General features: G+C 38.4%; 5 protein-coding genes across 6 annotated transcripts in view; 4 read left to right on the top strand and 1 right to left on the bottom strand.

The window, feature by feature from the left end:
• LOC111478507 (vegetative cell wall protein gp1-like) overlaps positions 1-13,946 on the bottom strand; it is a 446,768-nt gene that overhangs the window by 302,303 nt on the left and 130,519 nt on the right. The gene's annotated exons all lie outside the window — the stretch shown is intronic.
• Positions 189-1,716, top strand: LOC111478492 (protein NEN4-like). Its single transcript, XM_023122774.1, has 5 exons — positions 189-658; positions 745-791; positions 871-934; positions 1,004-1,186; positions 1,270-1,716. The coding sequence occupies exons 1-5, from the start codon at positions 236-238 to the stop codon at positions 1,360-1,362; spliced, it is 810 nt and encodes a 269-aa protein (XP_022978542.1). The 5' UTR covers positions 189-235; the 3' UTR covers positions 1,363-1,716.
• On the top strand, positions 1,523-12,422 carry LOC111478471. Its single transcript, XM_023122747.1, has 6 exons — positions 1,523-1,533; positions 10,111-10,235; positions 10,481-11,393; positions 11,485-11,538; positions 11,629-11,807; positions 12,138-12,422. Exons 3-6 carry the CDS (start codon positions 10,646-10,648, stop codon positions 12,225-12,227), a joined length of 1,071 nt encoding a protein of 356 aa, XP_022978515.1. The 5' UTR covers positions 1,523-1,533; positions 10,111-10,235; positions 10,481-10,645; the 3' UTR covers positions 12,228-12,422.
• Positions 2,787-5,254, top strand: LOC111478442 (inositol-3-phosphate synthase). Its single transcript, XM_023122704.1, has 10 exons — positions 2,787-3,065; positions 3,156-3,224; positions 3,304-3,439; positions 3,527-3,774; positions 3,867-4,093; positions 4,175-4,290; positions 4,386-4,562; positions 4,645-4,833; positions 4,926-4,988; positions 5,069-5,254. The coding sequence occupies exons 1-10, from the start codon at positions 2,878-2,880 to the stop codon at positions 5,186-5,188; spliced, it is 1,533 nt and encodes a 510-aa protein (XP_022978472.1). The 5' UTR covers positions 2,787-2,877; the 3' UTR covers positions 5,189-5,254.
• Positions 7,504-9,597, top strand: LOC111478454 (type I inositol polyphosphate 5-phosphatase 5). 2 transcript variants are annotated; one of them, XM_023122725.1, is made up of 6 exons: positions 7,504-7,556; positions 7,639-8,428; positions 8,595-8,788; positions 8,876-8,984; positions 9,064-9,212; positions 9,302-9,597. In XM_023122725.1, exons 2-6 carry the CDS (start codon positions 7,652-7,654, stop codon positions 9,525-9,527), a joined length of 1,455 nt encoding a protein of 484 aa, XP_022978493.1. In that variant the 5' UTR covers positions 7,504-7,556; positions 7,639-7,651; the 3' UTR covers positions 9,528-9,597. The 2 variants fall into 2 exon arrangements, with proteins under 2 accessions (XP_022978493.1, XP_022978494.1); XM_023122726.1 differs by lacking the exon at positions 7,504-7,556 and having other exon boundaries at positions 7,703-7,994; positions 8,241-8,428.

Raw genomic sequence — 13,946 nt, 5'->3', positions numbered from 1 at the left:
GCAAAAAGCAACGGGAAAGAGACAACAAAAGTCATTCTTAACGTTTCTTTATGATGAATTCTGGGTTTAATTGGAGGTAAGCACTTCTCCATCCATGGACCAACCACTTGACTTTAAGTTCAAGATAATCAAACCCTCACCACCAAGACTCCTCTCCTTTCTTCACCCATTTATATCCCTTGGATATTAAGAAGATGCACAAAACTTTAGCTTCCAACTATTTCCCACATTGCCAATGGAAGCTGAGATCGTCTTCTTCGACTTGGAAACTACAGTGCCCAATAGAATCGGGCAACGGTTTCGAGTGTTAGAATTCGGTGCTATTGTCGTCTGCCCCATGAAGCTTGTGGAGCTTCAGAGCTTTGCTACCCTCATCAGGCCAAAGGATCTGTCGGCTGTTGCATTGAGGTCCACCCGACCTGATGGGATAACAAGAGAAATCGTTGCCACTGCGCCATTGTTTGAGGAAGTTGCAGACAAGATTTTCAGCATCTTGAATGGAAGGATATGGGCAGGCCATAACATTCGAAGATTCGATTGTGTTCGTATTAGGGAGGCGTTCGCGGAGATCGGCAGGCCTGCTCCTACCCCAGTTGGGATGGTTGATTCCTTAGGAATCTTAACTCGCAAGTTTGGCCAGAGAGCAGGAAACATGAAGGTAAACCGTTAAAATCATAACATGCAGCATTGTGGAATCACAACATTCAGAATAGTTCTCATGTTTTTGAAGTGTTTCATGTTTAGATGGCATCATTGGCCTCTTACTTTCAGCTGGGGCAGCAAAAGCACAGGTATACATACAATCGGTTAACTCCCTCCCTTTGTGTGCGTGTGTCATGCCCCCTTGGTTCACATAAGTGCTTTGTGCAGGAGCCTTGATGATGTTCGTATGAACTTGGAGGTCCTCAAACATTGTGCTACTGTTCTGTTTCTGGTGAGTCATCTCATCTAAACAGCATTCCTCTTCGTGGGTCATCTCTGATATTGGTAATTTCTGTACCAGGAATCGACCCTCCCAAGCATATTGCAGGGGAAGTGGAAGACTTCATCCACCATAACAACCCGAAACAGAGCAAATGGGAAGCTGCATTGCAGAGAGGAAAGTAGTCGAAAATCCCCTCCATCGTCGCCGGGGTATCAACTGAGATCAGCTCCTTATGCAAGGGAAAGACTGGGAATTGGAAAGGTTTAGTTACAGGTCTTTCTTTATACGCATAAAGGAAACATTTTTTCCCAACCAACTGATGAAAATGTGGTGAATTGAAACAGATGGCGGCTGAGGTAAAGAATGTACTCTGCATGGCTCACCGAAAACAGCATCTTAACGTCTTACTTAAACATTCTCGATCGCTACTAAGGTAACTGAAACCAAAGAATGTAGTCTGAACATAACAAACAGAGTTCATTCTTTCATTACTTCATCAGTAAAAGAGTGATAGATGATGTTCTTGGGAGAGATTCTTTGATGTACAGAGATGTAACAATATTAGCAGTAATCAAACAGTTCATTCTTTCATAAATAGCAGAGTACATGTTGCTAGGCAATGTTGAATGTCAAAATGTACATATAATTAAAGGGGTTCGTATTTTTTTACAATTTGGATGAATAAGTGAGGGAAGGAAGGAAGAACATGTGTTTGTTTAGTTAGTATCAACTTTAAGTCCATTCCAACTAAAGTTTGATGGGAAAGTCCAAAGGAATGGTGTTTGTTTCAAGAGCCCCAGTTTATAACATAACCTCCTGCTCCTCTTCTCTCTATAATTGGTTGCAATAATTGAACAGCCTTGAAATAAGTTAGAAGAAAAATCTACCGCACTCCAGAATATAACATTAACCATGACACGGACAAGGCCTTGTCAATTCACGAGGTGTTGTGTCCATCACATTCACAACTACCAGACTCTTAGGAAAAGTGGGGAGGGAAAAAGAAAACAACTTTCGGTAGAAATGTAAAGAAAAAGGAAAAGAGACGATGAAGCCCATTTCGAACTTCCACAGTGTTTATGGCCATGTGGCTCCTTTTCCTTTGCCTTTGCCTTCATTTATACTGGACTTTAAATCATCTTTTGGTTTACATCAAAGCCTCACCATAACGCCCTGTACTGTTAAGAATGGTGGGGTACCATAAAGTCCACAAAATGAAACAAATAATGGAAGCCCCCAGTATCCTCTTACACCGCACACATTAACGAGGATGGGGTCTCCATCCCCCACCTATTGGACAAAAAAACACCATTCTGGATTGCCCTTTACGAATTCATTTACTGTAACATTGTTGCTTTTTAGTGTAAGTATTTGCATTAAGAATGAAGGAAGGGGCGGTGGGGTAAGAGCCAGAAAGGAGAAACTTATTACAAGGTCACAAGACGCCCTGTGCATGGCAATAACAGAGAGCCCATCCCTTCCTTTACCGCCACATAGGCTGTTGTTCTCTCGTCATCTGTGCCTTCAACCACATGTTCTCCTTTCTTTTCTTTTTTTCTAGGAATGTCCAGAAGCGCCCACAAAACGACCAAAAATAAGAGGACATACATATAATTTCATTATTTAATTTACTGTTGACTCTGATAGAGGACCAGAATTTTCTCACCACGTATCACCACAGTACGCACTTTTCCTCAGAATCACACATTTTTCTTATTAATTCAATTTCTCACCATCTCAAATCCTTGGTGTAAAGCCAAAAGCTTTTGTGGGCCATACCCCCATTCATCTCATGCCATGTGTAAACGAAACGCATGCATTTTCGTGCATAAAAGGAAGCCATCGAGCACATAGCCAGCAGTCTGAGGTAGAGACAGCCTGAGCTTGTTTGGTTGAGTGGAAAATTTCTAGTTTTTTTCTTCTTCTTGCATTTCTAAGAGAGAAAAGAGAAAATGTTCATTGAGAGCTTTAAGGTTGAGAGCCCCAATGTGAAGTACACTGCGAATGAGATTCATTCCGTGTATAGCTATGAGACCACAGAACTTGTCCATGAGAATAAGAATGGTAGCTTCCAGTGGACGGTGAAGCCCAAGACTGTTGAATACGAATTCAAGACTCAAACCAGCGTTCCAAAACTTGGGTTTGTGTCTATCATCTTTATAATTTGTTGTTTTGATTATTTTCTTTTTCATCCTCTTTACCAGAAGAAATTTGGTTATGTATTGTGCAGGGTTATGCTTGTTGGATGGGGTGGAAACAATGGTTCCACTCTTACTGGCGGTGTTATTGCCAATCGAGAGTAAGGTTTCTCAAATGTTCTTAAATGTGAACAAGAAATGTCATTTTAGTTTCTTCTGAATGTATTAAAATATTCTCAGAGGGATCTCCTGGGAAACTAAGGATAAAGTTCAACAAGCCAACTATTTTGGGTCATTGACTCAAGCTTCGTCCATCCGTGTGGGTTCCTACAATGGCGAGGAGATCTATGCCCCATTCAAAAGTCTGCTCCCTATGGTACTGACTTTTAGTTTAAATGGGTTGGAGGGTTCTGTTAATCAAATATGTGTTTTGTTAATGTCCCATTATATTGTTAACCTACAGGTTAATCCAGATGAGATTGTGTTCGGTGGGTGGGACATTAGTGACATGAACTTGGCAGATGCATTGGCGAGGGCCAAGGTGTTTGATATTGACCTGCAAAAGCAGCTGAGGCCCTACATGGAATCCATGGTCCCACTCCCTGGGATTTACGACCCTGACTTCATTGCTGCTAATCAAGGTTCACGAGCTAATAATGTGATTAAAGGAACCAAGAGAGAACAAGTCCAACAAGTTATAAATGATATCAAGTAATATGCTACTCTAGTTTTGTTTTGGTACATGCAATTTTCTTTTTTAAAGATTCTAATTCTCTGGGTCCTCCTAATAATGTGGTGATTAGGGAGTTTAAAGAGAAGAGTAAAGTGGATAAAGTTGTTGTGCTTTGGACTGCCAACACGGAGAGATACAGCAATTTAGTTGTGGGGCTGAATGACACAATGGAGAGCCTCTTAGCTTCACTGGACAAGAATGAGGCTGAAATATCTCCTTCTACCTTGTATGCCATAGCCTGTGTTCTTGAGAATGTCCCTTTTATCAACGGAAGCCCACAAAACACCTTCGTCCCAGGTATCATCTAACCTTAACATTTCAGCTCTCTTACTGACATGATCACAGGCATCAAACATTCTGATAATCTTTCAATTTCAGGGTTGATTGATTTGGCTATTAGGAGGAACAGTTTGATCGGAGGAGATGATTTTAAGAGTGGTCAAACCAAGATGAAATCTGTCCTAGTGGATTTTCTAGTTGGTGCTGGTATTAAGGTAAAATCTTGACACAAAAATGGTTTGGTATTATTCAACTAACCCAGGAAACCAGTGAAATCCTTCTCTTATTTGTTACTATGTTTTGATTACAGCCAACTTCGATTGTGAGCTACAACCATCTTGGAAACAATGATGGAATGAACCTGTCTGCCCCACAAACGTTCCGCTCCAAAGAAATATCAAAGAGCAATGTGGTGGACGACATGGTGTCAAGCAATGGCATCCTGTACGAGCCTGGGGAGCATCCAGACCATGTTGTAGTGATCAAGGTGCTTCCTTGTTTTGCTTATTGAAGTGTTTCCTGTGTTTGTTTATGGTTTTGGCTGATTTAGAAGTGTTGGGGTGTTTTAGTATGTGCCATACGTTGGAGACAGCAAGAGAGCCATGGATGAGTACACATCAGAGATATTCATGGGTGGAAAGAGTACCATAGTGATGCACAACACATGCGAGGACTCCCTCTTGGCTGCTCCCATTATTCTTGATCTGGTTCTGCTTGCTGAGCTAAGTTCTCGCATCCAGCTCAAGGCTGAAGGAGAGGTGGGTTTAAGTTTAGTTTAAGAATTGGTTGCATCTTTGGTAGCTTTAAAAAAAAATGGAAAATTGAAGATGAGTTGGTTGGTTTTTTGCAGGGGAAGTTTCATTCTTTCCATCCAGTAGCTACAATACTGAGCTACCTGACCAAGGCGCCTCTTGTAAGTACAAAATTGATGTGAACTTTGAGTTAAAGCTACAATGGAGCTCATATAACAGTTGAGAGTATGTGTTAAAACAGGTTCCTCCAGGCACACCAGTGGTGAATGCGCTATCTAAGCAAAGGGCGATGTTGGAGAACATTCTGAGGGCGTGCGTTGGGCTTGCTCCTGAGAATAACATGACATTGGAATACAAGTGATTGGAAGGGGGAGAGAGATTGTGCCTCTCTCCTGCTTTCAAAGTTTGTGTTTGATGTAATTGTTCTTTCTTAATAAACTTTAAAAATTTCTATATTATATGGATGAGTGAGGTGTCATAGTTGAGTACTACCTGTACATGTAGATGTTACGGTCGGGAGCGAGGAGGCGTTTATAGAGCCCGCACGTGGGAGTGCATGTAAGCTCGTTTTCGTCCTGTTTGATTGCTGTTTTTTCGATTTTCCTCCGGATTCTAATTCTAATCCTATTTTTATGAAATAGGATCTAATTGGAGAAAATTAGTATTTTTGGACATGCTACTTTTGTAGAAACGTTAAACGAAGGGCACGCGTGAATCACGTAAGTCACCACATGGAACTTTAGAAAGAAATACTTGTAGGAGTCGCTTGGTTATGCATGCATACACGAAACTTTAGCTGGATGGGTTAAGAGGGGTAGCCCTCCCCGAACAATGGGATTATCATGAACCTAGGGGGTTGCAGCTCACTTCCTAAGTCAGATACTGGATAACCTCATAGTCATGCCGCCGAGGTAGCTACTTGTAGGACACCAATCAAATACAGGTTGGCATAAGGAAACTCTTAGGGTATAAATGAAATGACAAATAATCAAATAAGCCCCAAGGAGCTATGGCCAAAACTAGACGTCATAGAGCTCAAGAAAAATCCATGGGAATATGTTAAGCTTAAGATGCGATGAGAGCTTACAAGTAGGTAGTTTACTAAGTATATTTTTATACTCACCCCGTCTTCCATTTTTTTTTTTTTTTTCAAATACCGATTGAGGTGGAGAGATGTTCGAGAGCTGCACTGTCACAGAGAGGTGTCGTTCTGGAGCTCAGTCCGTTCTCATAATTGGAGTATTTTGTATTTTCTTTTATATTTGTATTCCCATTTGTAATATTTGAATTTAATTTTATATTTAATCTTTGTGTCGTTGTGCACTGTCACATCTTTTTATTTTAAATTTTATCCGATTTTTATCTTTCTACTTTATTTTCTTTTTAATTTTATTTGTTTTTGCTTTCATCTTTTAGTCTCGATTCGGTTTTCTGAGTCCTCAAAAATTGGGTCGTGACAAATCAAAACAAAAGTAGATACCTATAAATAAAGGGAATAATATGGTGAGACGAAAATTTTCCTAGTCATCAAAACCGCTATGAATTTTCTTTTTTCCTTCTTTTTCACTTATATTTTATATTTGTTCATTTTTTTTTCTTCTTTTTTACTATTCTACAATTTTGAGTATTATTATCATATTATCATCTACCTCATTATACCCAATAATTCATTTTTGAGCTATAAACATATATATTTAATATTTAATATTTAATTTGATGACGTATTTATTATTTACAATTAATTTTTTGTATAAATTTATTAAAATTATTTATTCGGTAACTAAACAACTCAAAATTTTAAAATTTAATGCATATTATTCCCAGTATATTTATTAATGAATAAAAGTTGAATTAAAATTTAAAACATATTATTATTTTATTAATATATTATTATAATGATATAAGATTTATAAGTATATTGGATTTAATATAATTTAGTCTACTAATACAACATTTGAGTTGAAATTGAAATATAAGTTGAACATGAAAAATTTATATAGTTTTATTAAATCGTTTATTTGAGGATAATTGTTTGTGCATATTAAAGTTATTACTAAATGAAAATTAAATTAAAATTTAAGGAGAATTATTCAGACAAAATAAATCCTAAGGTACGATTAAATTAAAATCTAATTACTTAAAGTTATTAATTTAATTATATAAAAGTAAATAAGATAATAAAAATATTAGAATAGTTAATTTATAAGAAATTTGAATAATATTTTGAACACCAAACACAATTAAATAGATGTTTTAAAATTGTCTGATATATGGGTGGAGAGTTGAGATTAAGATTAGCGGATGAGGAGGAGTTGCGGTGTAACAAATTTGATCCATTCATTCCTACTATTCTCCGGAAGGTTTGGCGCCAAAATCTGAGCCCGCAACAATTGAAAGCAATCACTTCTCAAACTTATTCTCCTTTGTTTTCCTAAATACTTATACCCCACACGAACCAAACCACTTAAGAACCTCTTCGTTCATATTCACCGGCTGGTTAACCCACCAGCCCGATTCCTCCCTCCCTCCCCCACCCACCATTTCTGGTGCCTTCTTTCCCCATAAGAATGCAATGGAATTCCGGGTTCAAGGACTCAACATCCAATCATGCCACTAATCCGAAGTAGGTCCAAATGGGAAACCCCAACAACGCCGCGCCCTGTCTCCCCCTATCGCTATCACCTCCAATCTCCCCGCCCAACTACATCAGGAACCAAAAGAAAAAATGGGTATGCATTTCTTTTTCTTTTTCCTTTTCTTTTTCTTAATCCCTCACCATCCATTTTTTTTTTTTTTTTATTTAATTTAAAGGGAAGGGAGTTGCATGGAGCAATCCCCCAGAATCAAGAAAAGCCACTCAGAAAGACGAACAAGTCCAGGAATCGAAAGCTTAAACATGTCCATGTTTGAGCCATCCTTAACTCCACCCAATGAGACCAAGAATTATAGAATTTTTGCAGGCACGTGGAATGTGGGAGGGAGAACTCCCAACGATGGGATGAACGTGGAAGATTTCTTACAAGTGGAAGAATGTGCGGACATTTATGTGATTGGGTTTCAGGAAATTGTTCCTCTAAACGCGGGGAATGTGCTTGTTCTAGAAGACAACGAACCCGCAGCGAAGTGGCTAGGTTTGATAGACAAGGCTATAAACAAACCCAACACTCATTACGACTCCTTTTTTGTTGCTTCGGATCATGGGTCCACAAAAGCACCCTCAAAGGATTCAAAGTCGCTTCCTTTCTTCAGAAAGGCGTCGCTAAAAGTGCTGAGCAGGAGTCTGAGGCCTATGGACTGTGGTGCGCTCAAGGCATGTAACTGTCCAATTGAAGTGGGGACCAGAGAGAAAAGGCGGAGGAAGCTGAACGAGGGGACCTCATCCCCAGAGTTACACGATGAGGAATTTGAATTCATTTCAAATTCGGATATTTCTTCCTCCAAATCCGTGGATGAGGACAACACCAAATACAAGCTGATTGCAAGCAAGCAAATGGTGGGTTTGTTCCTTTCCGTTTGGGCTCAACAGGAGTTGATCCCTCATATTGCTCATCTTAGAGTCTCCACGGTTCGAAGAGGGATAATGTGTCGCCTCGGAAACAAGGTCATTCACTTAAAAACAATTATTAATTACTGTTAGAACGACTCTCTTCAATGATATGATATTGTTCACCCACTTTGAGCATAAGCTCTCGTGACTTTTCTTTGGGTGATGGGGAGAGTATTGTTCGACTATAAACACACTTCAATTAGCCGACTTTATTTTGCAGGGGTGCATATCCATTAGCATGTCGGTGCATGAAACAAGCTTCTGCTTCGTTTGCAGCCACTTGGCATCTGGTGAGAAGGAAGGGGACGAACTGAGAAGAAACTTGGATGCAGCTGAGATTCTGAAAGGCACCCAGTTTCCCAAGATTTGCAAGAATCCCTACAGGAGAGCCTCTGAGAGAATTATGGATCACGAGTATTACTAATCACTATTATTATTATTATTCATTATTATTCAAAATTGTGTTTCATCAATCATTTAATTTGGTGTTGTGAAATGAAGCCGGATAATATGGCTCGGTGACTTGAATTACCGAGTTACATTGAGTTACGAGGATACCAGGACCTTAATAGACGATAATGATTGGGACAGACTGCTGCATAACGACCAGGTAATTAATCAGCTCAGTTTCTTGTTTTTTTTTTTTTTGTTTTTTGTTTTTTTATAATTAACATGGGGTGGTGATGCAGTTGACCGTGGAGAGAGAAGCTGGAAGAGTATTCGTTGGGTTCAGTGAAGGGCGGATTCAATTTGCACCCACTTACAAGTACATTCAGAACTCAGATTCATACGCCGGGGAGACAGCGAAAACGAAGAAGAAACGCCGAACTCCGTCATGGTGGGTATTTAAAACTACATTCTAAAGGGATCCGTATGTATGCATACTTAATTTGAAACCAAGTATTGTGCGTTTTGTTGTTGGTTCAGGTGTGATAGAATACTGTGGCGGGGGAATGGGATAGAGCAAGTGTGCTACGTTCGAGGGGAGTCCAGATTTTCGGATCATAGGCCAGTGTGTGGAGTGTTTTGGGTGGCGGTGGAGGTTAGAAACAGGAGCAACAAGTTCAGAAAAGGACACTCGTGTTTGACTCCAAAGGTGCAGTTAGAAGAGCATGTAATACCCGAAAGGCGCAGCAGCTTCTACGGTTTCTAAAGCCCTACTTTATAGCTATGTATAGTGTTTTATAAACATGTTTGTAAATCTATAAATCCATGTATCTATTGTTTTTGTGTTTTCTTAACCTAACAAAACTGAAAATTGAGGGGGAAAAAACATGTATAGAGAAAGAGAGAGAGAGAGAGAAAGTTTGCAGTGTAATTCCGAAGCATTTTTCTCCGTCTTCTGCTACTCGTTGGAGCAGTATTAATAGAATTTGCATGGATGCCTAAGAATTAAGCATATTCCATATTGATTGGCTTAGTATCAATTTCACTTTATCCTTGTCTTTCATAAAGTGTTTTTTGGAACATATTTTGAAGTTAGTTTTGTATTTATTTTATGATGTTTTTATATTCTACCAATCAAACATTTGGATTTGTAATCAAATTTTAAAAATGAAAACTTAAAAAAAAAAAAAAAAAAAAAAAGAGTTTGGAGGGAGCGGGAGGGGGATGAAGACTTGCCGGGAAAGCGCGCCACCGCGAATGAGGCAACATTTTGAATCGGAAACGCGGGCCCTGCATCAACATTTGCATCATTCGCGCTTCTTCTTCTCTCTCTATATATAAATTAAAAGGGGGGAAAAAAAAGAGGCAATATAATTTCCTCCGTTTTCCCCGAGAGCCGCTCTTCGATTCTTCTAATTTGGGCATTTTCTCCCTCTCGACAATCAATCCAAATCTAAGTTCAAGGTTTCGCAGGGTTAGTATCTGAGTCTCCGCCTCTCTGAGTAAACATTTCAATTATTTTCTTTCGTCTCACTGATTCGATTCCAACCTTACAATTTTGTCGATGAATGTCGATTTTTCTAGGGTTACTGTGTTATTTATGGTTTTATTAATTTATTTTGCTTTATTTTCTTTATGTCTGTGCGTTAACGTCACGGTTGCTCGGTTTTTTTTTTTTTTTTTTTTTTTTTTTTTTTTTTTTTTTTTTTTTTTTTTCAGAATCTTGTAAAATTGGGGTTCCTGTGTTTTTCCCCTGCACCGACTAGGATTTGAACATGAAGATTTAGGATTTATTTTCCGCCTGAGTGATTAGGCTTTCTAGTTGCCGAAGATCTAGTAGATAGATTGGTTGATCAAACTAGAGTACCCTGCCTGTGTCTGATAATGCGCGAAGATAACATTGATGATGTGTTTGGCAACAATCGTTCGGCTCTTGGAAATCTGACCAATCGTCCGCTCAAACGAAAGCTTTCGTCAATTTTGAGTGATTCAGGGATTAAAACAAGGGATGGGTGCGGAAAAACTGTGGACGGGAAAGATGAAGAATCCAGATGCCCGAAGCACGTGCGTCTACAAGCAGCGGAATATGTCAAGGAGAACTGTGAACGTTCGTGTGGAGAGAACTGTTATTCAATGGGGCTGTCTAGGTTTAGTACGGAGCAGCTGGAGTCTGCTTGCTCTCCTGCTTCCAGTGAAGGTGATACTGCTTTGTTTGAGACAGCTAAAGAAACTGTGCAATGTAATTTGACGAATGGTGAAGCACATCCTGAACACGAGGATGAGCACAGAATTACAGACAGTGAAGCACTGGGAGTTCCTTGCTTGCCCACTTCTGTAGTCCCTACTTGCCCCGAGGATGACAAGGAAGACTGTCCTGGATTTATGATAAACAATGCTGATAATGAAGCAGCAGCAGTTGATCATGTTTCAAGAAATGGTGAAAAGGATATTGGCATTGGTAAAATTGGTTCAAGCAATCATGACTCCACTCAATGGTCGAGGTTACCTGTATCAGGGGGTTCCAAGTCTCTGGCATTGGAAAGGTGCTCAGGATTCAAGACTGATAATTGTGCTAATTTAGGCATGTATGACGACTTGCTTAAAACATGTTCTTGTTCTTTCTGCTTGAAAGGTAATTAGAATGTTATTCAATTATGCATGTAATTATGGGCTATTGAAAATTCGTTTTCAGAAATGCTAAATTGGTCTGCTTTTGTAACCAGCATCATACATTTGGTCAGACCTCCATTACCAGGACATCAAAGGACGGATTTCGGGTAAACTTGTTCGTCCTTTTATAGTCACAATACCATGTTTTTTGGGGTTAGCCCCTCTTATTGATAATCATGGTATTTTCATTCTTTCAGCACTTAAGAAAAGCCAGAAAGATGCGAGCATCTTGGCTCAGAAAAGCAGCAAAGAGAAAGAGACTTATCATGATCAAGGAAATTCCTCCAAATCAAAGCTAGAATTTGATCTTTGTGGTCAGTGGATGTCACTGTTCCGTCATATGGAAGATATGTTTGCTCACGAAGGCAGCCAACTTGTAAGTGTGGATTTATAGTTATATTAAGTCTTTTTCCCATTAGAAACGTGCGCCTACCTTTGAACTGTGATCTTTTGAAGTAACCTGTCTATGAAAGAATAGAAATATTATAGTTCCCTGAAATAACCAATTTAAGGAAGGACTGTGTCGGAAGTCCAAAAGAGCTTAATTAATTGAAGTAGTTACAATTTTCTGGCATTGTTGGTTGGTATGCCTGGGAGTATACTTTTTTAGATTCTTGAATATGTGCTTCTCCACTTTCATTTACTTCCTTGGAAGGACTTAGCGGTGGTAAATCTTGTTTTTATTTATTTATTTATTTCCCTACAGCAAACCAGTTTTGTAACCCTCAAAGATCTGAGAGAGGACTGCAAGATGAATCTGGAGATGCTTAATGGCATGCCTATGGAAAAGCATTAGCGTGCTGTTGTTTTTCCTGCCATTCTGGTGGTTGTGGGCTGTGTGGTTAGTAACTTATGCTGTCCATATTTGTACTTTTGAACTTTTCGCTCTGGATAGGGTAGCTGTATTATAAATTTGGAATACATGTAAAATCATCCGGTCTATTTTTTAATAGCTCTTATCTTCATCCTTGCGACTCCGCTTTCCTGTATATTTTCAATTGCTTTGGTCTTTGATTGATTTTAGGTAGTTTAGTAGCTTTTATCAAATCTTGTGGGATTAGGTGATATGATGGGTTGACAGAAAATCTCATATTATCGTATCATTTAACTTAATAGCTTTACTAATTACTCGAACTAATATTTTTCAGTAAACGTTGAGAGCCTTGAATTAGATAGATAGAGATATTTGATACAACTGTTATAATGACAGGTAACTTGTTTGAACTTGCTCTTTTAAAGATGCTACTCTAAATTGTGAGCTGCATTTTAGTGGTTAGGGGTGGTTGGTTCAAAATTAACTTGGAAGTTTGATTGGATGGTGCCGATCAGGTTGAACTTTGCAGATTAGTTTATTAGGTCCTAAAATTAGTTGTCCAACCAATCTGTGTAGAGTTGATTGTGGTTGTGGAAGCCTTTAGAGATGCGAAGCAGAGTAAGCTGGCATTTGCATCTTCTAATATGTTATGTGCTCCACAACACTCCTCACATAGTGGGCTGTTGCCCTGTTTTCTTCTTCTTTTTTTTTTTAAAAAAAAAAAAGTTACATACGAGTTGACAATTTTCTCAACGTCAACTTAGGGATTCTCAATAGTTAATATTATTTTCCATTGGCTTCTCCAATTTCTTGACTTATTTAGCACTATCATTGTGTTTGAAGCTTTATCACCGGCATTCTGTTCATATTTTAATTGGCTTCAATAAAGCATAGTGCGGTATGGTGCGGTGCCTGCAAGCATATGGTCAGTTATTGCTGCATTTTCTAATTGCCCATTGCCTATTGGCCATTTTCTCTCTAGCCTCTAATGTGTTGAATTTGACTGAATCCTCCTAGTGGCAACATTTAGACTATGTGAAGGAGTCGTCATTTTTTAAAGGATCCTTGCTGTCGTTTACTCTTTAATTGCTTCTTCTTCAAGAAAACCCGCTATTTGTATAATCACCTTACGAACATCCACATTTTTGGGTTTCAGTTTCAAGTTTGAAACCGAGCATTTCTTTTTCCAATGTATTCATTTGCAATCAGTAGTAATATTTTAAATTAAGTTTCTAATATTTTCATCTAATTCTAAGCATTGTCTAATTTTTTATAAAGAAAATCCATGGTGTGAATCATTTTCAACCTCAACTTGCGTTTTGAAGAGTAAGTCTAAAGTTGTTTAATGCGTTTGGTGAGATCAATTATTATTATTATTTACTATTTGTTTATAATTTATTCATTTTTAAATGACAATGTTGCTTCTTTAACAAACTTAACTGTTTGTTTATGTTTTTAACCTACTTATTGCTTCCATATTGAGATGAAATTTGAAAATTTTATAATGGAAAATCAAATTAGTTAGTGCATATAGGACCGTTCTTATTCTCCCTTCTTAATTGTCCAAGTGGAAAAATGGTGAAATATTTTATTTTATCAAAGGTCGCTTTTATAACTTGTTCATATTATAAGAAGGAAAATCGATATTAACGAGCTGTTCGTGAATATAGTAATGTCTTTAAACTCTTTCCTTCCTTGCAA

This window comes from Cucurbita maxima, unplaced genomic scaffold (genome assembly GCF_002738345.1).
Source record: "Cucurbita maxima cultivar Rimu unplaced genomic scaffold, Cmax_1.0 Cma_Scf00004, whole genome shotgun sequence".
Lineage (NCBI taxonomy): Eukaryota > Viridiplantae > Streptophyta > Magnoliopsida > Cucurbitales > Cucurbitaceae > Cucurbita > Cucurbita maxima.
The sequence above is the reverse complement of the archived record's forward strand: the minus strand, read 5'-3'. Positions and strand labels throughout refer to the sequence as shown.

Excerpts from the sequence above, each read along its gene's own strand:
- LOC111478492 (XM_023122774.1), top strand. The coding sequence starts at position 236 with ATGGAAGCTGAGATCGTCTTCTTCGACTTGGAAACTACAGTGCCCAAT. Across the intron at positions 935-1,003 it reads GTGCTACTGTTCTGTTTCTG|GAATCGACCCTCCCAAGCAT; the intron begins GTGAGTCATCTC and ends TTTCTGTACCAG. Across the intron at positions 1,187-1,269 it reads AAAGACTGGGAATTGGAAAG|ATGGCGGCTGAGGTAAAGAA; the intron begins GTTTAGTTACAG and ends GAATTGAAACAG.
- LOC111478442 (XM_023122704.1), top strand. The coding sequence starts at position 2,878 with ATGTTCATTGAGAGCTTTAAGGTTGAGAGCCCCAATGTGAAGTACACT. Across the intron at positions 3,440-3,526 it reads TCAAAAGTCTGCTCCCTATG|GTTAATCCAGATGAGATTGT; the intron begins GTACTGACTTTT and ends GTTAACCTACAG. Across the intron at positions 4,834-4,925 it reads AGCTCAAGGCTGAAGGAGAG|GGGAAGTTTCATTCTTTCCA; the intron begins GTGGGTTTAAGT and ends GGTTTTTTGCAG.
- LOC111478454 (XM_023122725.1), top strand. The coding sequence starts at position 7,652 with ATGGAGCAATCCCCCAGAATCAAGAAAAGCCACTCAGAAAGACGAACA. Across the intron at positions 8,789-8,875 it reads GAGAGAATTATGGATCACGA|CCGGATAATATGGCTCGGTG; the intron begins GTATTACTAATC and ends TGTGAAATGAAG. Across the intron at positions 8,985-9,063 it reads GACTGCTGCATAACGACCAG|TTGACCGTGGAGAGAGAAGC; the intron begins GTAATTAATCAG and ends GTGGTGATGCAG.
- LOC111478471 (XM_023122747.1), top strand. The coding sequence starts at position 10,646 with ATGCGCGAAGATAACATTGATGATGTGTTTGGCAACAATCGTTCGGCT. Across the intron at positions 11,394-11,484 it reads TTGTTCTTTCTGCTTGAAAG|CATCATACATTTGGTCAGAC; the intron begins GTAATTAGAATG and ends TTTTGTAACCAG. Across the intron at positions 11,539-11,628 it reads CATCAAAGGACGGATTTCGG|CACTTAAGAAAAGCCAGAAA; the intron begins GTAAACTTGTTC and ends TCATTCTTTCAG.